This window comes from Coturnix japonica, chromosome 1, assembly GCF_054131305.1.
Source record: "Coturnix japonica strain WE chromosome 1, WE-NBRP24, whole genome shotgun sequence".
Lineage (NCBI taxonomy): Eukaryota > Metazoa > Chordata > Aves > Galliformes > Phasianidae > Coturnix > Coturnix japonica.
In genome coordinates, this window is record NC_140663.1 from 35,518,057 (window position 1) to 35,538,915 (window position 20,859).

At 45.9% G+C, this 20,859-nt stretch overlaps 1 protein-coding gene across 2 annotated transcripts in view; it reads right to left on the minus strand.

Annotated features, from left to right (window-relative positions):
- The window catches only part of PAWR (pro-apoptotic WT1 regulator), a 69,763-nt gene extending 51,476 nt beyond the window's left edge, over window positions 1-18,287 (minus strand). The window contains exons 1-2 of one of the 2 annotated variants that reach the window (XM_085537564.1): window positions 15,373-18,287; window positions 14,539-15,149 (exon numbers count right to left, since the gene is read on the minus strand). In XM_085537564.1, coding sequence (XP_085393690.1) covers window positions 14,539-15,149; window positions 15,373-15,745 — 984 coding nt within the window. In that variant the 5' untranslated portion in view covers window positions 15,746-18,287. Of the gene's footprint in view, window positions 1-14,538; window positions 15,150-15,287; window positions 15,335-15,372 lie in introns of those variants that run through there. The other variant, XM_085537569.1, reaches the window with a different exon arrangement.
- Window positions 18,288-20,859: the final 2,572 nt, after the last annotated feature.

Genomic DNA, 20,859 nt, shown 5'->3' on the forward strand with positions numbered 1-20,859 from the left:
TCACTTAGGAGAAGCTGCAGAGCAGATTTCAGAGGCAGGTTTCTGTGCACAAACACCCATGGCCTAGCACTGCATTCCCAGAGCTCCCTTGCATCACAGGCCGCATCTCATCCCACACAGGCCCCTAATCCCTCAGCACACTGGGTTCTCCACAGCAACCCCATCCTTAAACGGCTCTCTTCATCTTCTAGGATAAGAGCAATGCTGACTTAAAAACACAAAAGGAAGTTCACACAAAAGGAAAAAAAAAATCAACAAAATACTCTCCAGCCTAAATTACAGATAAAGGCTGAGTCCTTTCATGGCAACCTCTTTAAGGTGCTACAACACGAGCTACTCCCATGCAATTCATTTAGGTGCATCTAAAATGCAAGATCGGCCTTTCTTTCACCATCACATGAAGTCAAACAAGCTTTGAGCTTTCAGCAACTAGAAGATCCCAGTAAGACATCTGAAACATCTGAGTACTGAGCTTAATTTAAAGGGGGAAAAGTCCAGTCTTTCCTACAAATGCAAGGCTAATTAGCAAACACATGTTATGCCTCCCCTGTCAGATACCCCTCTCATATTTCATTAGAGTTTTCACAAGCCTACTTCTGTATCGATGACTAAAAGCTACCTGCTACTGTAGAATACATTTGCAGTGTCCCAAAGTTATTATTTTAATACTGCTATTGGCAAGATCAGAGCTGTACTTGGAAACAAATGAGAAATGCTTCTTATTCGTCAAGCTACAGTCAGCTACTGTTCCTTATCACCATTTGGTGATACAAAACCTACTCTTCTTAACACTGTTCTTCCAAGGTGAAGTCCATGGTTACTTCCTCAGGTGCACGACTCAATGGAAAACCTGCACAGATTTAAAAACATCCCTATATTCATGCAATCAAATAGCAAGTGCACTAAACGCTCTTGGAAATGAGAAGCAATGCTGGCATCCAAAGATCTGACAGTCAGCTTGAACATCAGTGCATCCCATTTCCCAGACCTTCCAGATGGAGCCAGGTCAGGTCAGAGGGATTTAGCAGCCCTGAGGTTCAGCAGTGCATGAACACCACCACAGTCCTCCCAGATCCACGCAGTTGGGATCCCAAAGCAGAACAAGCTTCAATCTAAATTAATAAGCTGTACCAACTTACAAAAAGCGATAGGGATGTCTACTCCCCCCATCACAGTAAAACAGACAACTAAACTGAAAGCTTACCACATAAAGAATTGAGGCTTCAGATTTCGGTTTCCAGTCCCTGTGAGCCAGCTAACAGTACTGAAAGCCTTAGAACATACAAACAACCTCCAAATCTTTCTCAATAAACAGAACACAGAGAAGTTCATGAAGAATCAAAAAGGGAAGCAGAATGACAGCAGGGAACAGTTCATGCATGCATAAGTACATTAACATACCCTTTATAATCCCTTTTGCTTTGATTCACAAACATTCTTGCTTCTTATAAAAAATGTAACATGCTAACAGCAGTGGTTTCTAGTGTTGAGCTGCTTAGCAACACCTGCGTTCAAATTGCCTCTGGCCAGGTTTGACAAAAACTGATCTGACATCTGACGAGCCCGATTTTTTTTTTTTCCTAATTGAAAGAAGCGAACCCGCAAAATGAGATTATATTAAAACACCTACTTATGTTTTAGACTGTGCACACTGTCTGTAAACTGACAGATAATGGGCTTCTGCCTCCGGCTAAAACAAGCGCTATGTTTTGCTGTAAAACTTAGCTGCCCTGGGTGCCATTCTTTCATGCAGGATAATTACGATGCACACCATTTTCATCAGGCTACAAGTTTATGTGCACTTACTGTACGAGTTTTCCTCATTTTTAGTTTACCTTCTTTTTGACAAAGAATTACCTTTAGGGTTTCTATGCATTTCTAGACAGAGTTCATTATGTGGGATTGAAGGCTCTCTCGATAGCAACAAATGAAGAGTAGAGAAATTGAGTGAATGGGAAATCCTCTCAGATATGCGAGGACTCCAGCTATGCTGATCCAGAAATGCAGGCTCCTATGTATATGATTTAATTGCCAAGCATGTCAAAACATTCGGTCCCAGTACACGTTGCTGGAAGGCTTTGCTACATCACTTAGCACATCAAACTCTTTACGCATCCAGCTGTAGTTTCCCAAATCTGACAATTTACCACATTTCTGAGTTTTCTAATAGCATTTAATAACTTCATGAAAGAAACCTGCTTACAATGCCTCATTCACGTTGCACCTCACAGCTGGACTTCCAGCACTGCTTTTCACTATTCTGTGTGCTCAAACACCATGAATAAAAATTACAAGCCTGCAAACTGATGGGGTAAGCCCCAAACATTCATTTATCTCATTGCAGCACTATATATCAGAAATTAATGTTGTCGCTTTTTAGTTTTTTTATTTGTTTCAAATAAAGTTTTTGGCATCAGATATTAACGTACAGCATCTCAATCCAACCACAGCTTCACTGCTTTCCTTTAGGGATGGACCCAAAAGACTTCTCCACAAAATCTCTCTGTCTGTTCTTTCACACTTTAAATCACTCAGCACGTCACAGTACGTTACAGATGTCTGTAGCTTTGGTCTAATTGAAATGACAATGTCATACCATTTTCTTTGAAGCACAACATCACACACATTAAAAACTAAATCTTTCATCTTGGAGTCAGCAGTCCAATTTACACAGCGCTTCTGCACTTTTGGATCTAAGAACTTTTAGACTCAACACCTGGCTGTACAACAGGCTTTGATCAAAGCAGAGGTTGAGCAGCCCCACTTAGTGCTGGGCCTAGAACACAACCTGCAGCAAGACCAAGATCTGCCACGTTCCACTCTCCCTCCCACGTTCTAAAATACAGAGGGGCTGCATTCAAATCAGGCTTCACAGAAGACTTTAACTTCAGTATGTAAGAGGTTAACATTACTATTTACACAAAAGCCTACCACGCTCCTGGAAAATAAGAGGAAGACACGTTCTTGACTTTCTGCTCTAGAGGCAATTCTGATAGATACCAGCTTCACCAAGAACACAGATTGAAGTCACAACACTCATTTTAGACAGGATTTAACAGACAAAACTTGCACAGCAGCACAAGTAAAAAATACACCCATAATATTTACCAATTAGAAGAGATGTAGGTCAGCTGAGTTTCCTTTGGTACTGCTGGCTTAAAGAAGGGAGTAGAACAAGACAAGAAGCGCTATGTAAACAATTAAAAAGCTATTTAAAATTAATGACCCATTCAAGGATGAATATTGCAATCGCTTATTTTGCTACTACCTCAGTCATTAGGAACTGACTTCTTACACAGCTTTTACACACATACAGTTTGTAAACGCAGAACTCTCAGTCTCTATGCTTAGCAGTTTATTTTTTTTACATAGAAGCAAGCAAAAAAAAAAAATCCATCAGTAATCAGCAAATGCTTATGTCAATTTTCTCTTGCTCTGCCCAGAACACAACACAGAAAGTAAAAGGTAAAATACACAAGGAAAAAGGGTGTTGACAGTTTAAAGCTCAAGCCAATCGCTTACGTGATTTAAAAAACCAACCCAGGTACTTCTGGATGCTTTAGTACACAGACTTGTTAACCAAATCACTAATCAACTGGGATGTTGGATTTTGGTAACTGAAAAAGACGTCTGTATTAAAGCACCACAAGTTGATCCAGTTAGAAAGATAACTAGGTTTCCATTTTAAAGGAGGTCTTTAACAACATAGCTAATTCAAAAGCACAAATTCTGATAAGGATAAGGTCAGTAAAGCATGAACTTGGCTGTGCGAGAACTTGTATGATGAGGATTGTAAACTTCTCATTCAAAGTGCTATGAGAGTTGGGGCATGAGTCTCCAAAAAGAAAAAAACAACAAACAAACCAGAAGAAGATACAAAAAACCTCTAAATCTACCCAAATTAATACTTCCAAAAGTAAGTCTTAGAAGGGAACGTGCATGTGAGCTGATCTGCAGGGTGAAAACTCATCTCCATGTATGCTTTCACTAGCACCTTCAGCTAATCCGAAGTTCTGGCAGAGCATGAGATGTATCAGATAGTGCACACTCCTTAATGATGAACCACATACTAAAACAAAACAAAAAGCAGCAAACAGCAACAAAAAAAAAGCACAAAACAAAAAAACAAACAGTGAATAACAGCTTGTCAAATAGGAACACAGGAATAGATCTGAAATCCCAGCAATCCTAAATAAATACATCAGAAAAAACAACTCTTAACCTTGCTGTAGAAGTAACCAGCGTGCAAAGGTCACGAAATGAGGGTAGTATGTAATGTGCTGGGTTTTAGGGGCATGACAGTGAAATAATAATCACGAAAGCATGGCTCATCATAAGTACTGGCTACTAGAAATGTGGACCTCCCTGCCCAAACATGTACTGAATATACTAACAGTTCATGCACTAAAGGAAGACTGAAAAGTACTTGGTAGAGAATTTCTGTCTATTTAGTGATCTGAATCAGATGCTCCAAGTCTTCAAGATGAAAACCGTCAAGAAGGTAGGACACGAATTCATGGGAAATTCCAACATTTCTGCAATATTTTTCCTTACTACCTATCTATATGTTGTAGGAGCAGGACACCGAGCTAAGCAGCTCCTTGGTCAGACCCACTATAATCATTACTGCTTCCTGCAGTGTACTGAAAGAGTCAATCTGAAGCTTTAAAAAGCGACTATGTGAACCTCAGTGGGAAGAGGCTGATCCAGATGACCACAGGTATCGATTGAAACTCCATGTTCTTACAAACACTGAATTACAAATTGCACGCAATGTAATTCACACATAAAAGCAGCAGACAGGCAGGACACACAGAGGTTCCTGTGACTGTGAAGATGAACAGTTAGAGAGAAGTCATCTCAAGTTTCTGCTGCCTACCACTCTGGTCTCTGGTGATCAATGTATTTGGCTGAGCTGCCATACAGAGAGTAGTTATTCACAACAGTTTTTCCATATCTGAGCACTTTACCCAGCTATCCTACCTCTGTGCCTCAAATCCCATTAGCACCTGTTATTCCCACAGAATAAAGCAGAATAAGTTGTGCTCTGAAAAAAAAACAAAAGCATCTTTTTTTTCCAGTCATCTCAGGCAGCCGGTGAGCAGAGAGCCAGGCTCCATGCGTGGCAGGGAACGAGAGTCAATGAATGTACACTGAAACATGAGAGGTTCTGATCAAACAGAAGAGAAAGTATTTGCACCATCAGGACAGTGAGGCACTGGAAGGGTAGTCCAAGGACGCCGTGCTGTCTTCACCCTGGAAGGTTTTCAAGGTCTGACTGGATTAAGACTTGAGCAACCAGGTCTGACTAAAGACCTGAGGCTCCTCCCAACCTCAACAGAGCTTCAATGTCCACAGGCAGAAGGCACACAGTGCTGCCCCAATCCACACTTCTGCAAGTCTCTCCTCTACTAACGAGTCTGTGGCTTCGAGAAGTTCAAAACAATGTACAGAGCCTTTCAGATATGAAAAATAGTTCTGTCTCATTAATGACAAAGGACTACAAAGCAATTACTGCATAAAGCCTATGCCTACAACATATTTGCTTCATGTTTTGGTTCAGAAATAGGCAAGAGCTGAGACAGGTAAAATACACTCTTGACTCGTATTTTGCCTCACTACAGGTTTCTTACTTCAGTGTATTTGTTGATGGTTGTTTTTCTTAAAGCACACCTCCTCCCAGGCGCACAAAACCTGGCTGCTTTAAGGTGATGCCACTGCTGTACAGAACAGCTATAAGACAGAGCTGCATATGGCATTTGCAGGCCTAGAGTGAGAGACTTGAAAGTTCCACGAATCCTTTCCAAAAAGGACATGCATGCAGATCAGACACAGTGAAATCCCCAAACAAAACATTAGAGTTGTGGTTTTTCTTTTCATTTCCCATGACCTTGTAAAGCACTGCAAACAGTCATCCACCTACGGTCCTCCATTTGAGAAGTCTTTAAATACACAGCTCCAACTTAAAGAAAAAAGCAGCAGAGAAAAACATTCACCATAAAAAGTTCGCACAGATGGAACAAACCAGACAACACAAAGGCAGTGTTAAGGAATCAGTGCAAACTTCCTTGGAACTGAACACTTGACAGCGACCTTTCAGTAAATCCCTGTACGCTTGGAGCTGCAGAAAGATGCAGAAAATATGTAGGTTTTAAAGAGGCAATTGAGAAATAAAAGTGAAGTTTGAGCCAATTTTGCATCAGTTCACATTATCGTATTTAACTTAAAATTTGGGGGTGGGGGGAGATTGTTTTAATCTCTTCTTTTGCAAAAGGGATCTATTACCCACCAGCTCTTACTGGGACATAAAAAATAATAAAATAAAAATAAAATAAAATAAAATAAAATAAAATAAAATAAAATAAAATAAAATAAAATAAAATAAAATAAAATAAAATAAAATAAAATAAAATAAAATAAAATAAAATAAAATAAAATAAAATCCCACCAAAAGGTAAAGTAACATAAGAAAGATGTGCTCAAACTCAACTGTCATCGAAGAAGCATGAACATTTGCAACACGTAAAGCAAAAAATGAAACAAAACAAGACAGTCTGCCCCATCTACAAGTTGAATTTTGAGTTGAGATGAGCAGCTGGGAGGTGCAGGGGGCATTTTGTTTCTTGCCTGGAGCAGGAGGAGTTGAGGTTAGTTGGTCTGAGGGCTGTTTGGTTTGTTCACCTTGGCTCTTTAGAAAGTAACACATCTGGGATAGAGGACGTTCAAAGTATAGAAACGCTGCTGGAAAGGAAAAGAGTAACACAAGTCTGGAGAAATCATAAACTAATTCACAAGACTTCTGGTGATTTATTGGTGACTGCTGAAATTAATCCATTCTTTTTACTGCTCTGTATCCTCACAAAAAACTCCATCTACAGAACAAAGGAAGAAGGGTCATACTTTTTGTTAGAGAAATTAACTAAAAGTGCTGGAAAAATGTAATATATTAAAGTAGTTCTCATAAGTATATGTGTTTATACATATATACATTTATATATAGCTATAAAGATATAAATCACCAATAAACCACACTTTCCAATTCAGGCAAATCCGACTCTTATTAAAAAAAACACCAGCAGCCCTCTTTTGAGAGGAATATTTTCCAGTCAACCGAACCTACGGTAGAGAAAATAAAGAATTAATTATAATTTACTTACAGCTTTGGGAATTAACAAGTAGAATTAGTGTAGTTTCACTACAAGTAGCCAAGCCACAGCGTATGGATGATATGTATTTCAGATTTCTAATTTGTTCCTTCTGGTACTAAAAGGAACCCATCACCCCAGCTGACTGAGGTATATGAGAGAGATGAGATGGCAAAGCTGGATTCTACTTGAATCCCATTCTTCCTCACTCAGGATGGCTGTGTTAGAATACTCTCAATTTTAGGTGGCTTTATAATATTGCTCCTTAATTAAATATGAGATTTTCTGTGGAAAACATATGACCATAGTCATAAAATGACCAAGGTTGGAAAAGACCTCTAAGATAACCCAGTCCAACCATCCACCTCTCACCAATATGTCCCACAGTCCTCAGTACAGCATTTAACATTTCTTGAACACCTCCAGGGATGCTGACTCCACCACCTCCCTGGGCAGCCCATTCCAGCACCTGACCACTCTCTCATTGAAGAAGTATTTCCTGACATCCAACCTTAATCTCCCCTGGTGGAATATGAGGCCATTCCCTCTAGACCTATTGCAAGCTACGTGGGAGAAGAGGCCCAACATCAGCTCACTACAGCCTCCCTTCAGGCAGTTGTAGAGAGCGATAAGGTCACCCCTGAGCCTCCTCTTCTCCAGACCGAACAATCCCAGCTCCCATTATATGACATGATATTCTATCTCAAGTTACTCTTCCAAGTAACTCATCTGCCTGAGACAACGCAACAAAGCTACACGATATACTCATCTCTTGTGAGGTCACTAAAAACTAGAAAATGTTAAGCAGTTTCTCTCACTCAGCAATTGCAACAACTTGGCTGCATCGGTAACAGCAGCTCTCATAAAAAGTTCTACACCAACCATTCCAGAAATGTTGAACGTTTCCTTCAAATACTTAGGAGAGAAGGAAGGCTTTGACTCGGGTGCCCAACAGCACCCTTAAAGCCAAACTGGTTAAATATTGGCCACATAAATGAACAAAAAAATGGCAGAAAACTGGCTGCATCTTTAGACTCGGCAGGTTTTAAGCAGTACTATAAGGTTCATCTGGCAGCCGGGGAAAACAGCATCCTTCAGGAGTTGGCATCTGGGCCAATAGCGTACAGTATCATTATTAACAATCTGAAAATGGGATGGACGGTACTCCCAAGATGTTTGCAGTGGATACAGAACAGGTGGAGAGTGGTAGAGAGGCTGGTAAGCAGAACTGCTCACACCACAGACCTCAATATGCTGGAGATACTCAAAAGTCAATGAGGCAAATCTTAACCAACCTGACAAGAACTGGCCCCACTAAGAGCAGAACATTAGAACAAGATGACTTTTTCAGAGACGCCTTCCAGCTGATATAACTGTCTGTGATTCTGTGCCCATTAGTATTACATACAAATGCTGGAAAACATCTCTGCTACTGTATGGGAACTGTTGCACCACGGCCTGAACCACTGACTGAGCACCTAAGTGTTCAAAAGACCCAGTCAGCCTTGGGAGCATAAATGAAGGCAACTCACCTGTGCTACTGGAAGGGATGGAGCCTGGCTGCACCTCTCTTAGACCTCATTTAAGGGCTGACTGCCATTATAGAACTGCATGTTTGCTTTGGCGTGATAACTGATGTAACTTATCATACCCGCATTTCTCTGCCTCTGCTACGCAATGAGACTGAAGTCAGCCTATTTCCACTGAAAAGCAAGATGCTCCTATGTTTATGTCAGGGCAGAAGTGGACAAACCCACAGCTGATGGGCTGTTTCCTCTCTGCCCTACAATTTTTTTTTGCTCCAGATGTATCTTGTCTTGTAAGCAGGCTTTAGGAACAAGCAACAATTGGACAGGACATTTCAGCCTTGAGTACAAGAGAAACAGCCTAGAAAGAACACAGAGGAATATTTCTCTTCAACCAGTCAACATCGACATTTATTTAGGACTATTGACAGACTGGCAAGAAAAGGCAGTAACTGGCAAGGCAGATAAGTAAGATGCCTTCAACCATCAATTACAACCCAAGCTAAGCACTCTTCTTACTTCCTGAAGAATTCTTTACTTATTCTACGTTTAATTTCCACCTAATAACGGTATCATTTCAGATGATTCATCCCAAAACCAGGAGAGCGAAAAAAAAGCTGAGAGTACAATAATGTTTTCCAAATACACCTACTTATTAAAGGGTCATTTCACAAACCAGCCTTCCCAAAATTGCATTTAAAAGATAAATGCAGACAAGAGAATCAGAGGGGAAACTGGTGGCTTCTGAATGCTTTCCATCACTCTTTCCCACTCCAGCAGGAACAGGCGCTGGAATTATGAACTATATGCATAAAAGAATCAGTGCTTTCTGGTCAAGTCCTGTGATTTCCAGCTGTAGACACTGGCCTACGGTCTGACCTTCTATGAAAATAGCAAGAATAAAGTTATCCCTATCACACAAAAAGGAATCAAGCTATTTCTGGGTATATTTTCAGATGGAAAACCACTGCACTGTCCAGCCTTAACCCAAAGTAATGCATGAACAGTGAGTGGGAAGGGCTCTAGATAGAAATCTGGAAGGTTTTTCTATGTTCTATGACATGACTGACTTGAGCAAACACCTCCCCTTGCATAGCTAAGAGTCAGGATATTAAATGCCTATAAACACAAGCAAAAAAAATAAATATATAAAAGAATTAAAGCTAAAAAAAATGGGGGAAAAAGATAAAGAATGTGCCCTTTGCACAGGTTGCCCGGAAGCAAAAGTTAAAATCAGAATTCACAAAGGTATCGATGGTGAAGCAGAATGGATGTAAATAATCTTCACAGCAGAGTCTGAAAATGTTTGTAATGCCTCGTTTACCCATCCACGTCTGAAGGAAGAACCGCAAATAGAACAGCAGTAAAATGAATGCGCTCACTAGACAAAGCAAGTGGGAGGATGGTGGTGGAAGGTCATCCAGGTCAAATAAATACATTACAGACTTCTGCCACAACGTTAATATTCTGCATTGATGGGATCAGTGGTTGGGAAATATGCATTCCCCCCCAGTCTTTTCCTGAATGTGTCTTATTAAGACATTTTTCTCCCAACATATGTGAAAAAGAAGCAAGCTGCTTTAAAGGAAAATGCTCAGAGACACTGGCCAATACAAAGATGCTTTCCCATTAGGGCAAGAACTGTTCTTCCACTTAACTTAATCCTTAGGTAGGGAATTGCTGCAAAGGATTCTACTGAAGGGAAACTTCTGTTCACAAGGCTCCAATCACCAGCACAGGACTCCGCACTCTTCTCTAGTTTCCAGCCTTTCAGAGAAGGCTTTCAGTTGCTTTACAACCTACTCAGTAATCGCTACGCTTGACACATTTGGCATTTAAAGTTTCCTTTGGTTCTTCCAACTGGAACGCAGCAGCCTCTGTCAGTGGCACAGCTCAGCGCTGGGCTCCCCCAGTAGCAGGAGCTGCTTCTGTTCAGCATAGGATGTACAGCTTACACTGGAAACAGTGTAGGTCTTTTACTGTATTAATACTTCCTACAAAACAGGTCAGGAGACTGTTGTGTCTTAAGTATGGCAGCTCCACCTGCAAAATACGCAGATCCAAGTTCTTTACACCTTGTTAAAACATTTATCACCCCGTTATTTACAGAAGAACACTTCTGAATTTAGATGGCTTGCAGCTGGTTAAGTGAGAAATGTAAACTTCAGCCATAAGCACACTACACCAAAACCAACCACAGAACTGCCCCACTAGGACAGCCACGATGCTGACTGCACATGCACCCCTTCTTACAAAGGTGACCACAACAGCACAGAATCACACAGAATCACAGCATGACCCGGGTTGGAAGGGACCTCAAGGATCATGTAGTTCCAACCCCCCTGCCTGGCAGGGCCACCAAACATACACCTTTACTAGATCAGGTTGCCCAGGGCCCCGTCCAACCTGGTCTTGAACACCTCCAAGGACGGGGCATCCACAACCTCCTGGGCAGCCTGTTCCAGGGCCTAACCACTCTCCTAGTGAAGAACTTCCCTCTAACATCCAACCTAAATCTTCCCTCTTTTAACTTAAAACCATTTCCCCGTGTCCTGATATCGTCAGCTCTTTTGAAGAGTTTACTCCCCTCCTGGGAGTAAGTTCCCTTCAGGTATTGAAAGGCTGCAATGAGGTCACCCCGCAACCTTCTCTTCTCCAGGCTGAACAAACCCAACTCCCTCAGCCTGTCCTCATAGGGGAGGTGCTCCAGCCCCCTGATCATCTTTGTGGCCCTCCTCTGGACCCTTTCCAAAATCTCCATGTCTTTTTTGTACTGAGGGCTCCACACCTGGACACAGTACAACAGATGGGGCCTCACAAGAGCCGAGTAGAGAGGGACGATCACCTCCCTATCCCTGCTGACCACCCCTCTCCTGATGGACCAACAGCACTTGTTGGTCTGGTTGGGATTCAGAAACAGCTCTGCCAGCAGAATCCCCCAGTGTAAACACATTCAGAAGCAGAGCTGCACCTTCAGCAGCACAGCAGGACAGCAAAGTTACAATAGGAAACACCACTTTCATTGTATAGGCAGAGCGTAGCACTACAGGAACTCTGTGTGTGTCTCACATAGACAGGAGCACTGCTCCAAGTGAGAAAAATGTTACACACAGAACTTCACACCTGCACCAACTGAACACCTACATACTGAACAAAACACTTTGTTTGGGGCACGCTGTTAAGCTCGGTATTTAGAAAACTAAACTAGTAGTAATGATCATTAGATGCAATTGAGTTACCTTTCACAACCTACTGCAAGGCACTGAGGCCCAAATCCCACAGAGTCAAATCAAATTACTAAGTTTCGACCAGCTACCAAGAAACTCCTCACAGCCACCAAGAAGGCAATGGGCTGCAAATACTTCAGAAGCCAACTTCCAAAGCAGTCTGGGCTTAGATAAGCACCAGTGCTGTGAAAACAGGAACCATTCTTTACTTCTACCACCACAGCTTCCAAACACACGGCACTGTCCCTGCTCCCAACCTGTCGCCATTTGTTTTCACAGCTTCCCCTTTGATTTCTGACCTCCAATGACTTCAATACAAAAGAACTTTAAGACCTGGAACTGTTTAAGACCCAGCTCTACCACCTTCCTATTGAACAGAAATTCATCATTAATGAAGAACTAACGTTTTTAATGCCTATTTCAACAATACAAGACAACCTAAACTTTAACTTTCCATCACTTTTCATAACGTTCAAGTTTCCAAATGTATTACAACAGAAATTAGGTTCTGTTTCATTAGTGGTGAAAACCATTCTTGTATTCTTTTCCAGGCCAAGAAGCTCCCAGGCAATAAGCATCTCCCACAAGTGGCCTTCCAGTACCTGAAGGGAGCTTTAAAATCACAAGAGAAGCTGACTTTTTACATAGTCTGATAGTGATGAGGCAATGGGGAATGGTTTTAAATTAAATAAAGGAGATTTAGGTCAGGTGTTAGAAGAAGAATCTTTATTTAGTGGGCAGTGACACAGCTGCCCAGAGGAGGTGTGGATGCCCCATCCTTGGAAGCACTTAAGGCCAGGCTGGATGGAGCCTGAGCTGCTGGGTGGCAGCCCTGCCCACAGCAGATGGTTGGAACTGGATGGGTTTTATGGTCCCTTCCAACCCAAACCGTCCTATGACTCTATGAAACTGGAGTGCTGTAGACTGCATGCTCAATTATTCCAAGTCATCATCTACACCACAGCCTTCTTTTGTCCAAGTTCAGCGTCACCATCAGAGTGCCCAGTGAACGTAAACTGAGCATAGTGAATCAATGCTTTAGAGCATTCCCTCTGTGACTAAACAGAAAGACAGTGCAAATAAGACATTCATTGCTAAGTAGTTACTCATATTTGACAGTGGGCTTCTGAAGTTATGTACCATTGGGAATGACTTGGTGTCCATAGTTAAATAACGCTCAGGAATGCAGGCAGTAATGATTAAAAACATCTAATAAACGTAAAATACTTAAAAGAAGGAGCTTTGCGTAAAGCCATGCCTGTCGAGGCACAGCACTTAGTAGCAGCAAGTCTCTCCAGTAACACCCTGTGTGACAACCAGCTGCATTTATTGACACGGGACCCTACAAAGGCCATGGGGATGTTAATCTCTGGTTTCAGACAGCAGCGGTATGGAGGAAAGTTTGCAAGGAGTCAGGCCTCAGAAACACAAGGCTGAGGAGAGTCGGGCTTCTCAGTGCCCAAGTACCTCAACCATGACAGCCATCCTAACAAGGCAGCAGCAGCTACAGCAACAAACTGGCACGGATGATTCCAATGGTTGCTGAGCAAGGAACGTGCATTCCTGGAAAGCAATGAATCCTCAGAGCAACATTCAAACAAAACAAAACAAACCCAACAAACAAACGTGAAACCCAACCACCAGCACACCCCAAACCGCACCACCCGCAGCCACAGAACAGCAGCTCAGAACACAAGTTCAAAGCAGCAGGACACACCAGTCACGGGGAGAGGGGAAAAGGGGAAAGGCCATGACTGGAGTTTGGGGTGCAGAAGAGGCCCTAGAAGGAGCTGCAGTGTGCAAAGCCCCTACGAAATAGAGCAGGGCTAGTTAGGAGCACGAGGTGGGTAGAGGGGAGCACACAGAGCACACCAACCATCTGAGCCTGGGCAGCTGGCAGGTTCTGAAGCCAGAGAGCTGAGAAACTCACCACACTCCTCCTTCCCAAAGCAGGAAGACCCACACCCACACATCCCAGAGTAGGCTCTGCAAGTGCAGGACCAACCCCTGAGAAACACGGCTCCAAACACTGCCACTGCTCCTACCACTCACTGTTCATCTCCCAGCACCTCCCTGCATTGAAGCGATCGCCACGAGCGCGTTTATGGGATTGAAACAAGTGTTAATGACTCCGGGGCTGCAGAACACAACTCCACCCCCTGCTACTGCTGCAGGAGCACTTTTACTGCCGTTGCGACCATCTGTACCATTAACCAGAGAAAACAGATTGCACGGTTTTCCCTACAGTGAGATAAACCACCAGAATTAACGCAACACTACGAGTAAAACACAACTTTGTTTCAAGTTTTCCTATTAACTGAGGGGGGGGGGGGAAAAAACAAAAAAAGCAAAAGAAAAGCTGACGGCTCGGTTATCATTCTTCCGAATTCCTCTAGGAGCATTATAGCTCAGCGCCAGTAGCGAGCCGCAGAGGACAGCGGTGTTGGCTGATAAACAATACCTTCCTCTGCCCTCCAAAAACGCTCCTTCAACCACATTATTTCCAGAGAAGGGAATATTTTGGGGTTCCAACGGGCTGTTCACACCTGAGCACCCACTCGGAGCCCTGGCTCCGCCGCACACCTGGGCTGCCCCGCAGCGCCCCGTTCCCGCTCGGGTCTCACTCCCCGCCCCGCTCACCTCTGCAGCCGGGATGTTCACCACCCCGGTGGATCTCCTTTTCTCCCGCAGCTTTCTCTTCTCGATCTGCCCCTTCCCTTTCCTGGCGCTGGGGCCGGAGCTCTTCCCCTTGGCCGCCGGCTTCTCCTCTCCCTCGGGGGAGCCGGGCGCTCCGGCGGCGGGCGGTAGCTTGGCGGGCTCCCTGCCGGCAGCGGGGCCCTGTGGCGGCGGCTCCTTGCCGGGCACGGCGCGGCCCGGCCCGAGGCAGTTGTTGGCCCCGCCGGCGGGGGGCGTTATAGCGGTGGGCAGGTGTTGGTGCGGCTCGGCCGTGGTAGGACCCGCCGCCGGCCTGGCCTCGGCCCCCGCCGCCGCAGCAGCCCCGGGTCCCGTGGGCGCCTGCTTGGCCCGCATCTTCTCCCGCTTGGCTTTCCACTCCTCCAGAAAGTCCGTGGTGCTGCCGCTCCGGTAGCCGCCGGTCGCCATGTTCGCGGCGGGGTGGATGGCGGGAGCGCCCCGCAGCGCCTCCGCCGCCGCCCGCCCCGAGGCGGCCGTGCCGCTGCCCGCGGAGGAGCGCTCCCGGCGGGGCGGGCGAGACGGGGGCGGGGGGAGAGGCCGGGAGCGACGCGAACACCCTGGGCAGAGACAAAAGGGGCCGTCAGGCGTCCCGCCGCGCCGCCCGTCCCGCCCTGCCTCCCGCCGAGCCCCCCCTCCCCGCCCGGGGCTCCGCTCCCCATCACCGCCGCCCCGGCTCCCCCCGCACCCGCCCTCACCGCGCCGCCCGCTGCCGTGCCCGCCCGACGCCGCTGCCGGGGCCGGTGCGCGGGGCGGGGCGAGGCGGGGCCGCGGGTCGCTCACCTCCCGCCCGGCCCGAGGCGGCCGATCCCCAGCGCCGGCGGCACCAGGTGAGCGGCACCACCCCCAGCCCGCCCGGAAGGAGCGGCGCCGAGCCACGGGCTGCCCCCCGTTCGCCCTCCCATTTCTCCATCGCGGAGCGGACGGAGCCGAAGCGAGGGCGGAAAGTGCCGAGGTGACCCGCGGCCGGGCCCGTCACCTGCCCCCCGGCTCTCGGCCGGGGCCGCGCCGCACCTGAGTCCGGTCGCAGCTCCCCGCTGCCCCCCGCTGTACGCGCTTCTCCCCACACGTCTGCACTCGGGGTCACCGTCTGAAGGCAGGAGGATGGGAACGGAACGGCTCCGCGTCTTCGTTTTGTGGCTTGGAACGAGGACATGGGGAGGGGGGGTCCGGGAGGGATCTCGGTTGGTGACGCTGCAGCCCTCGGCTCACAAATGTCGCTGGGTTGGAAACGGCGAAGAACGCGTGTAAAGAGGGAGCGGGGCTGGAGTCTGAAAGTATTCGTTGTATGGGCGAAGACACGGTAAAACCTGTCTGCAAAGCTCCGCTTTCACTTGAATTTGCAGCGGCACAACAGCCTCAAGCGCCTGATGGGAGGCTCCTGCAACCTGCCGTGCTATCCATGGCCAGGGTTCTTTAGCCCTGCGCCTTTCTGCCCTGTGCTCACCCCACCGACCTTCAGTGCCCCTCTGCTGATGGCTCCTTCGCTTGGACTTTCTGCTTCTGTCTCATTTCTGCTCTGGTTGGTGCTTAGGGCTTCTCTGGGTGCAGCAGTTTTGTTCTAAAGCATTGCTCAGTGCCTGGAGCACTTGGGATGCTGGGCTTTTCCATGCAGAACACACCTCTAGCCTTGCTGGCTGACAGCATGGCCCAAACAGAGCAGGTTGGTTGTTCTGTGTGACACCAGGAAGCCATCAGCAGGTGGAAAGGATGACTTGGCAGAGCCAAGTTGGTTGTATTTCACTCTAACAGATTGATTAACAAAAAGCTGATTTAAGAGAAGTTCTGACTGAGCTCCCCCTATCCTCAGAGAAACCTTTTTACCTTCACTTTACCTTCACAGTTACAAAAGCACGGAGCTCTGTTTTCAGAAAAAGCAATTTAGGTAAAAGGACCCATCGTGTCAGTTCTCAATACGATCAACCACAGAACCATTAAGGTTAGGAAAGGCCACTCAGATCACAAGTCCAGCCAGCCATCACCGTGCCCCACCGTGCCCACACCCCTCCCTGCCATATCCACACAGTTCTCATGGAATCACAGAATGACCCGGGTTGGAAGGGACCTCAAGGATCATGTAGTTCCAACCCCCCTGCCTGGCAGGGCCACCAAACATACACACACACATTCTCCAACGCCTCCAGGGATGCTGACTGCACCACCTCCCTGGGCACCCTGTGCCACTGCCTCCCACTTTGTCTGAGTAGAAATGTTTCCTAATACTCAACCTGATTAAGATTGAGAGAATCACACTGGTGTGACAATGCCAGTGCTTCACCCCTGCACACCTGGCTATCAGTGTGTAAAAATCACATTCCAGAGCTGTTCTTTGTATCATGATGTGTCTGTGGAGAAGCACAGCCAGGATTGCAGCTCTCAGGGCAGCCCCTTCTCCATTCCCAGGTATCAATCGGTGCTGACCTCGTGCAGCCTCTCATCTGCCCACCTCCCTGTAGGACCTGGGGTGTACAGCCAGGGCTGCTGCTGCCACATTTCTTAATATTTAATCTGTTAAAACATTGTGGTGGTTTATTGTTTGTTTGTTTTGTGTTGGCTTTTGTGTGTGTGTGTGCCCCAATAAATAAAGAAATAAATAAAGGCTGCGTTCCTCGCAGTCTGTTATACATTAACAGAAGTTATGTTGCGGTGAGCGGGGCCGGACCCGAGTGCCCAATGCGAAAACGCTGACTGTCAGATGTTTGCATCTCAATAAGCTGTGTGCGCTGGAGAGCTTTCAGGGATAAAGTCCCAAATAGTTGAAGTATTGCACTGCGTGTTTTCCTCAGCCACAACTCAGAACAGCTGAGTGAGCTGCAAACGGTTTTCAGAGCTGCAAGTTTTCCCTTTTCTTACATAAAACCATCTCGGGGACATTCTTAAGGCCTGGAGGTACAGTTGGTGTTATTAGCTACGTTTCAGGCTGGCATAGCGATGAAGGTCCATAAGCCTTAAAATATTGTTTTTTATCTATTCATTATTATGGGATGAGATTTTCCCCTTGAGGTAAAATTACCACCAGGACATGGTGGGACGATCGCGGTCTCCTTTGCCAGGCTGAGAGCAAACACTTCATCTTTTCAGTTTAGAATAGAAACCAACATTTATTCCTGAAATCTTGAGGAAATGAAGTTCATTTTAGGACTGAGCACGTTAAAGCTGCTTCCTTTGGCTGCAAGTTGCTTCAGCTTATCATGGTTCTTGCTCTAGATTCCAACCAATTGCCCAGTCTTATTAAGGTTCCGCATACAACTTTATTGCAGCCACAATCTTTTATGAAGCGGACCTTTGTAAGGGCTGGAAAATAAAGTAGTGAATGCAGTAATGTACAAGGGCTGCTCCGAAAGTAATGCCTCCTGTTTTATTATGTTGGCCCACAACATCAGAGGCAGATGTTGGTGGTATGACAGTAGAGGCTGAACCTTCCCACCAATGTTCCATTACGTGCTGTCACTATTTGACAGATGGCAGCAGAGGGGCAGTCTGATAGAATGGCATCTGACATGGAAGTGTGTATGAAGCAAAGGTGTGTTGTAGAATTCCTCCAGGCAGAAAAAAATGGCACCCATTCCTTGATGTCAGCATCTGACTTCACCCCAGCTGTGTATGTCATACCTGAGCTTCCCTGAAACTCCCACTCAAAGCACTACCTGCTGCTCTCCCCTCCCTTGGAAGCCAACATTCTTCATCTTTCTTCTCCCGGTGCAAATTTGCTCAGCCCCACGCTTGCTCTACTTGCTCTATCACTCTTGCAAAACGTATTCAACTCACTCCAATGCTTTGCCTTTCACCCACTGGATAATCCTCACTCACACCTCGTAGTACACCAGCTCACTACTGCCTCTTTACGTGCTGCTCTTCCACAGAAGCCATTGCTTAAAACTACTTTAATTCTGTTAAGTCTTACCACCACCTTTACACAGAAATACCCGCTCTACTTTTTATCCATTGAATTTCAAGAGCCTTCTCTTTAAACCTTTCCCATCAAGCCACTTTCTTGCAGCTCCTCTTTAATCTTTCTATAAAATCCCATCTACGCTACAAGATATTTCTGAGGCCAAATCTCCTTGTAAAAGCAAAATAATCCTCTACTGTAGCACTGTTGTCCCTCTTGACTCTTCCTTTTAACCTCTTCTTGCACATCACCTGGCAGCAATTCTCGCTTTCCCGTCTCAGATCACTCATGCTGCCTTAGCATTATTCTTATTTTCTTATTTCTTCCAGGATTTAATTAAATTATTCCTGTTTTCCCCTCCGTGGATCTTAGTGCTGCAGTGCTAACCTGCTGGCAAGGTGCACCTCTGTAATGCGCTGACAGCTAATGGTGATCTTTTGAGTCACTGTGGTCAGTGGGTCAGCCTGGAAACTCATACAAACCTGACAGTCTCTCCTCTGCTGAAATATCAGCTTTATACTATTTGCTGCGTTACCGAATTGCTTAGACCATTTTTTAGGTGCTAGGTCCGGATGTGGGATGTTGCAAGTGATAATAACAGAGCTTTGTGTAATAGCTGGATTTATCAGCAGGTGTTAGCGCTGGAGATCAGACCCAGGGGCACACCTTCTAGTCTGATTTATGTCTGTGTTTCTACTCTTCTTGAACTTCTGCTATCGTTCAACCATAAATAAACTAATGGTTTCTACAGGCTATGTGGTATTGTCTCTTGCAGCCAAGTTTGTTAATCAAACTGATGGAGGAGTGCAGTATGGAAAGGAAAATAAAACCTTACGGAAGGAAGTCAGCTTTATTCTTCAGCACATACTATGAGAAATGCAGGCAGAGATTGCCATCTGCCTCCAGTGTGCAGCTGTGGATAAGAATGACAGCAGAGATGACTTCAAAGGTGTATTGGGAAAGAACATTTTCTGCCACAGTTCGCAGTCTCACTCTGCAAGATGTTTTGTTGCTGCTCCTCGTGTTCTGTACCGTGTGCTTTCAGAGGAAAGGAGACCTTATGACTCTGCTTATCTACAGCTCCTCGCTGTTTGTGATAGAGTTCAGCCAGCAGAGCTTTGAAGCAGTTTATTGAGGAGCAACACTCCCTCATTTTTTCTATCCCAAAAGGTACCGTCTAGGGCCAGATTTGAGCACTGTGCCACAGTATCTGAAGGACATAAAACTACTGTGTCCAAAGCAAGGCTATGAAGACGGAGAAGGGGCAGGAGGACAAAATGTGTGAGAAGCAGCTGAGGTCCTTGGGTTGGTTCAGCGCAGAGCAGAGGAGCTGAGGGGAGGCCTCATGGCGGCTGCAGCTCCTCACAGGGAGGAGATGGCAGCGCTGAGCTCTGCTCTGTGTGACAGCGACAGGGCCTGAGGGAACGGCATGGAGCTGCGTCAGGGGAGGGGAAGGTGGGGGCAAGGAACAGGTTCTTCACCAGAGGGTGGTGGGCACAGCACCAAGTGCTGGAATTCAGGGAACTCTGGACAATGCTCTCAGACACAGGGTTTGATTTTGGGCAGTCTGTGAGGAGCCGGGGGTTGGACTTGGTGATCCTTGTGGGTCCCTTCCAACTTGAGATATTCTGTGAAGTACTGGAAAGAAACAGATTGATAAAGTGAAAGATAACATTGCCAGACTGGGTGGTGCTGACAAAGCAGCACGTGAAATTCAACGTAGACAAATGTAAAGCGACTTACATTAGGAAACATGTTCTGAGATAACATACCACCTAGACGTGCTCCAGCACACGGCGTAGGCGATGGAGTTACTCCCTGCTGTCTCACAGCCCCTACATTTGCCCTTTGGGGAATGAGCTGCTTTCAACCAGAGGTGCTGTTGGTGTCTCCGTGCCCGTTGTGTGACAGAGCTCATGTCGCCTTCTGGATGTAAGCCAGGCCTGGATGTTTTCTGTGCTGTTTGTGTCACGCTGTGCTCCAGCCGGCCTCAGAGTCAGCTGGGCCGCCACCGGCTGAGCTAACGAGGAGCTGCCGGGTCACACAGCTGTTGTGCCACCTCCGGTATCTGGTAATGAAGGGCTGCCTGTACCTCTCCATACGACAAAAGTAATATCAGAGGTTTACGTTACGGTTGAGATAACCTTAAGTTATCTGAATAACACCACCTTTGTTACTTTCTGTGTTTATGATAAGCTTCCAGATTGGATGTCGACATCTAATGACCTCCATTAGTGCTCGATATAAAGCTCTTTGTACACCAAGAAGCTTTTACCAGAGCTGAAGGAACTATCAGCTCCAGCAGAGCCTGCTCCCTCCTCTGAAAGATGGCAGCCTCGGCACTGTAAAGACAATCCAGCTCTTCTCTTTCTGTATCT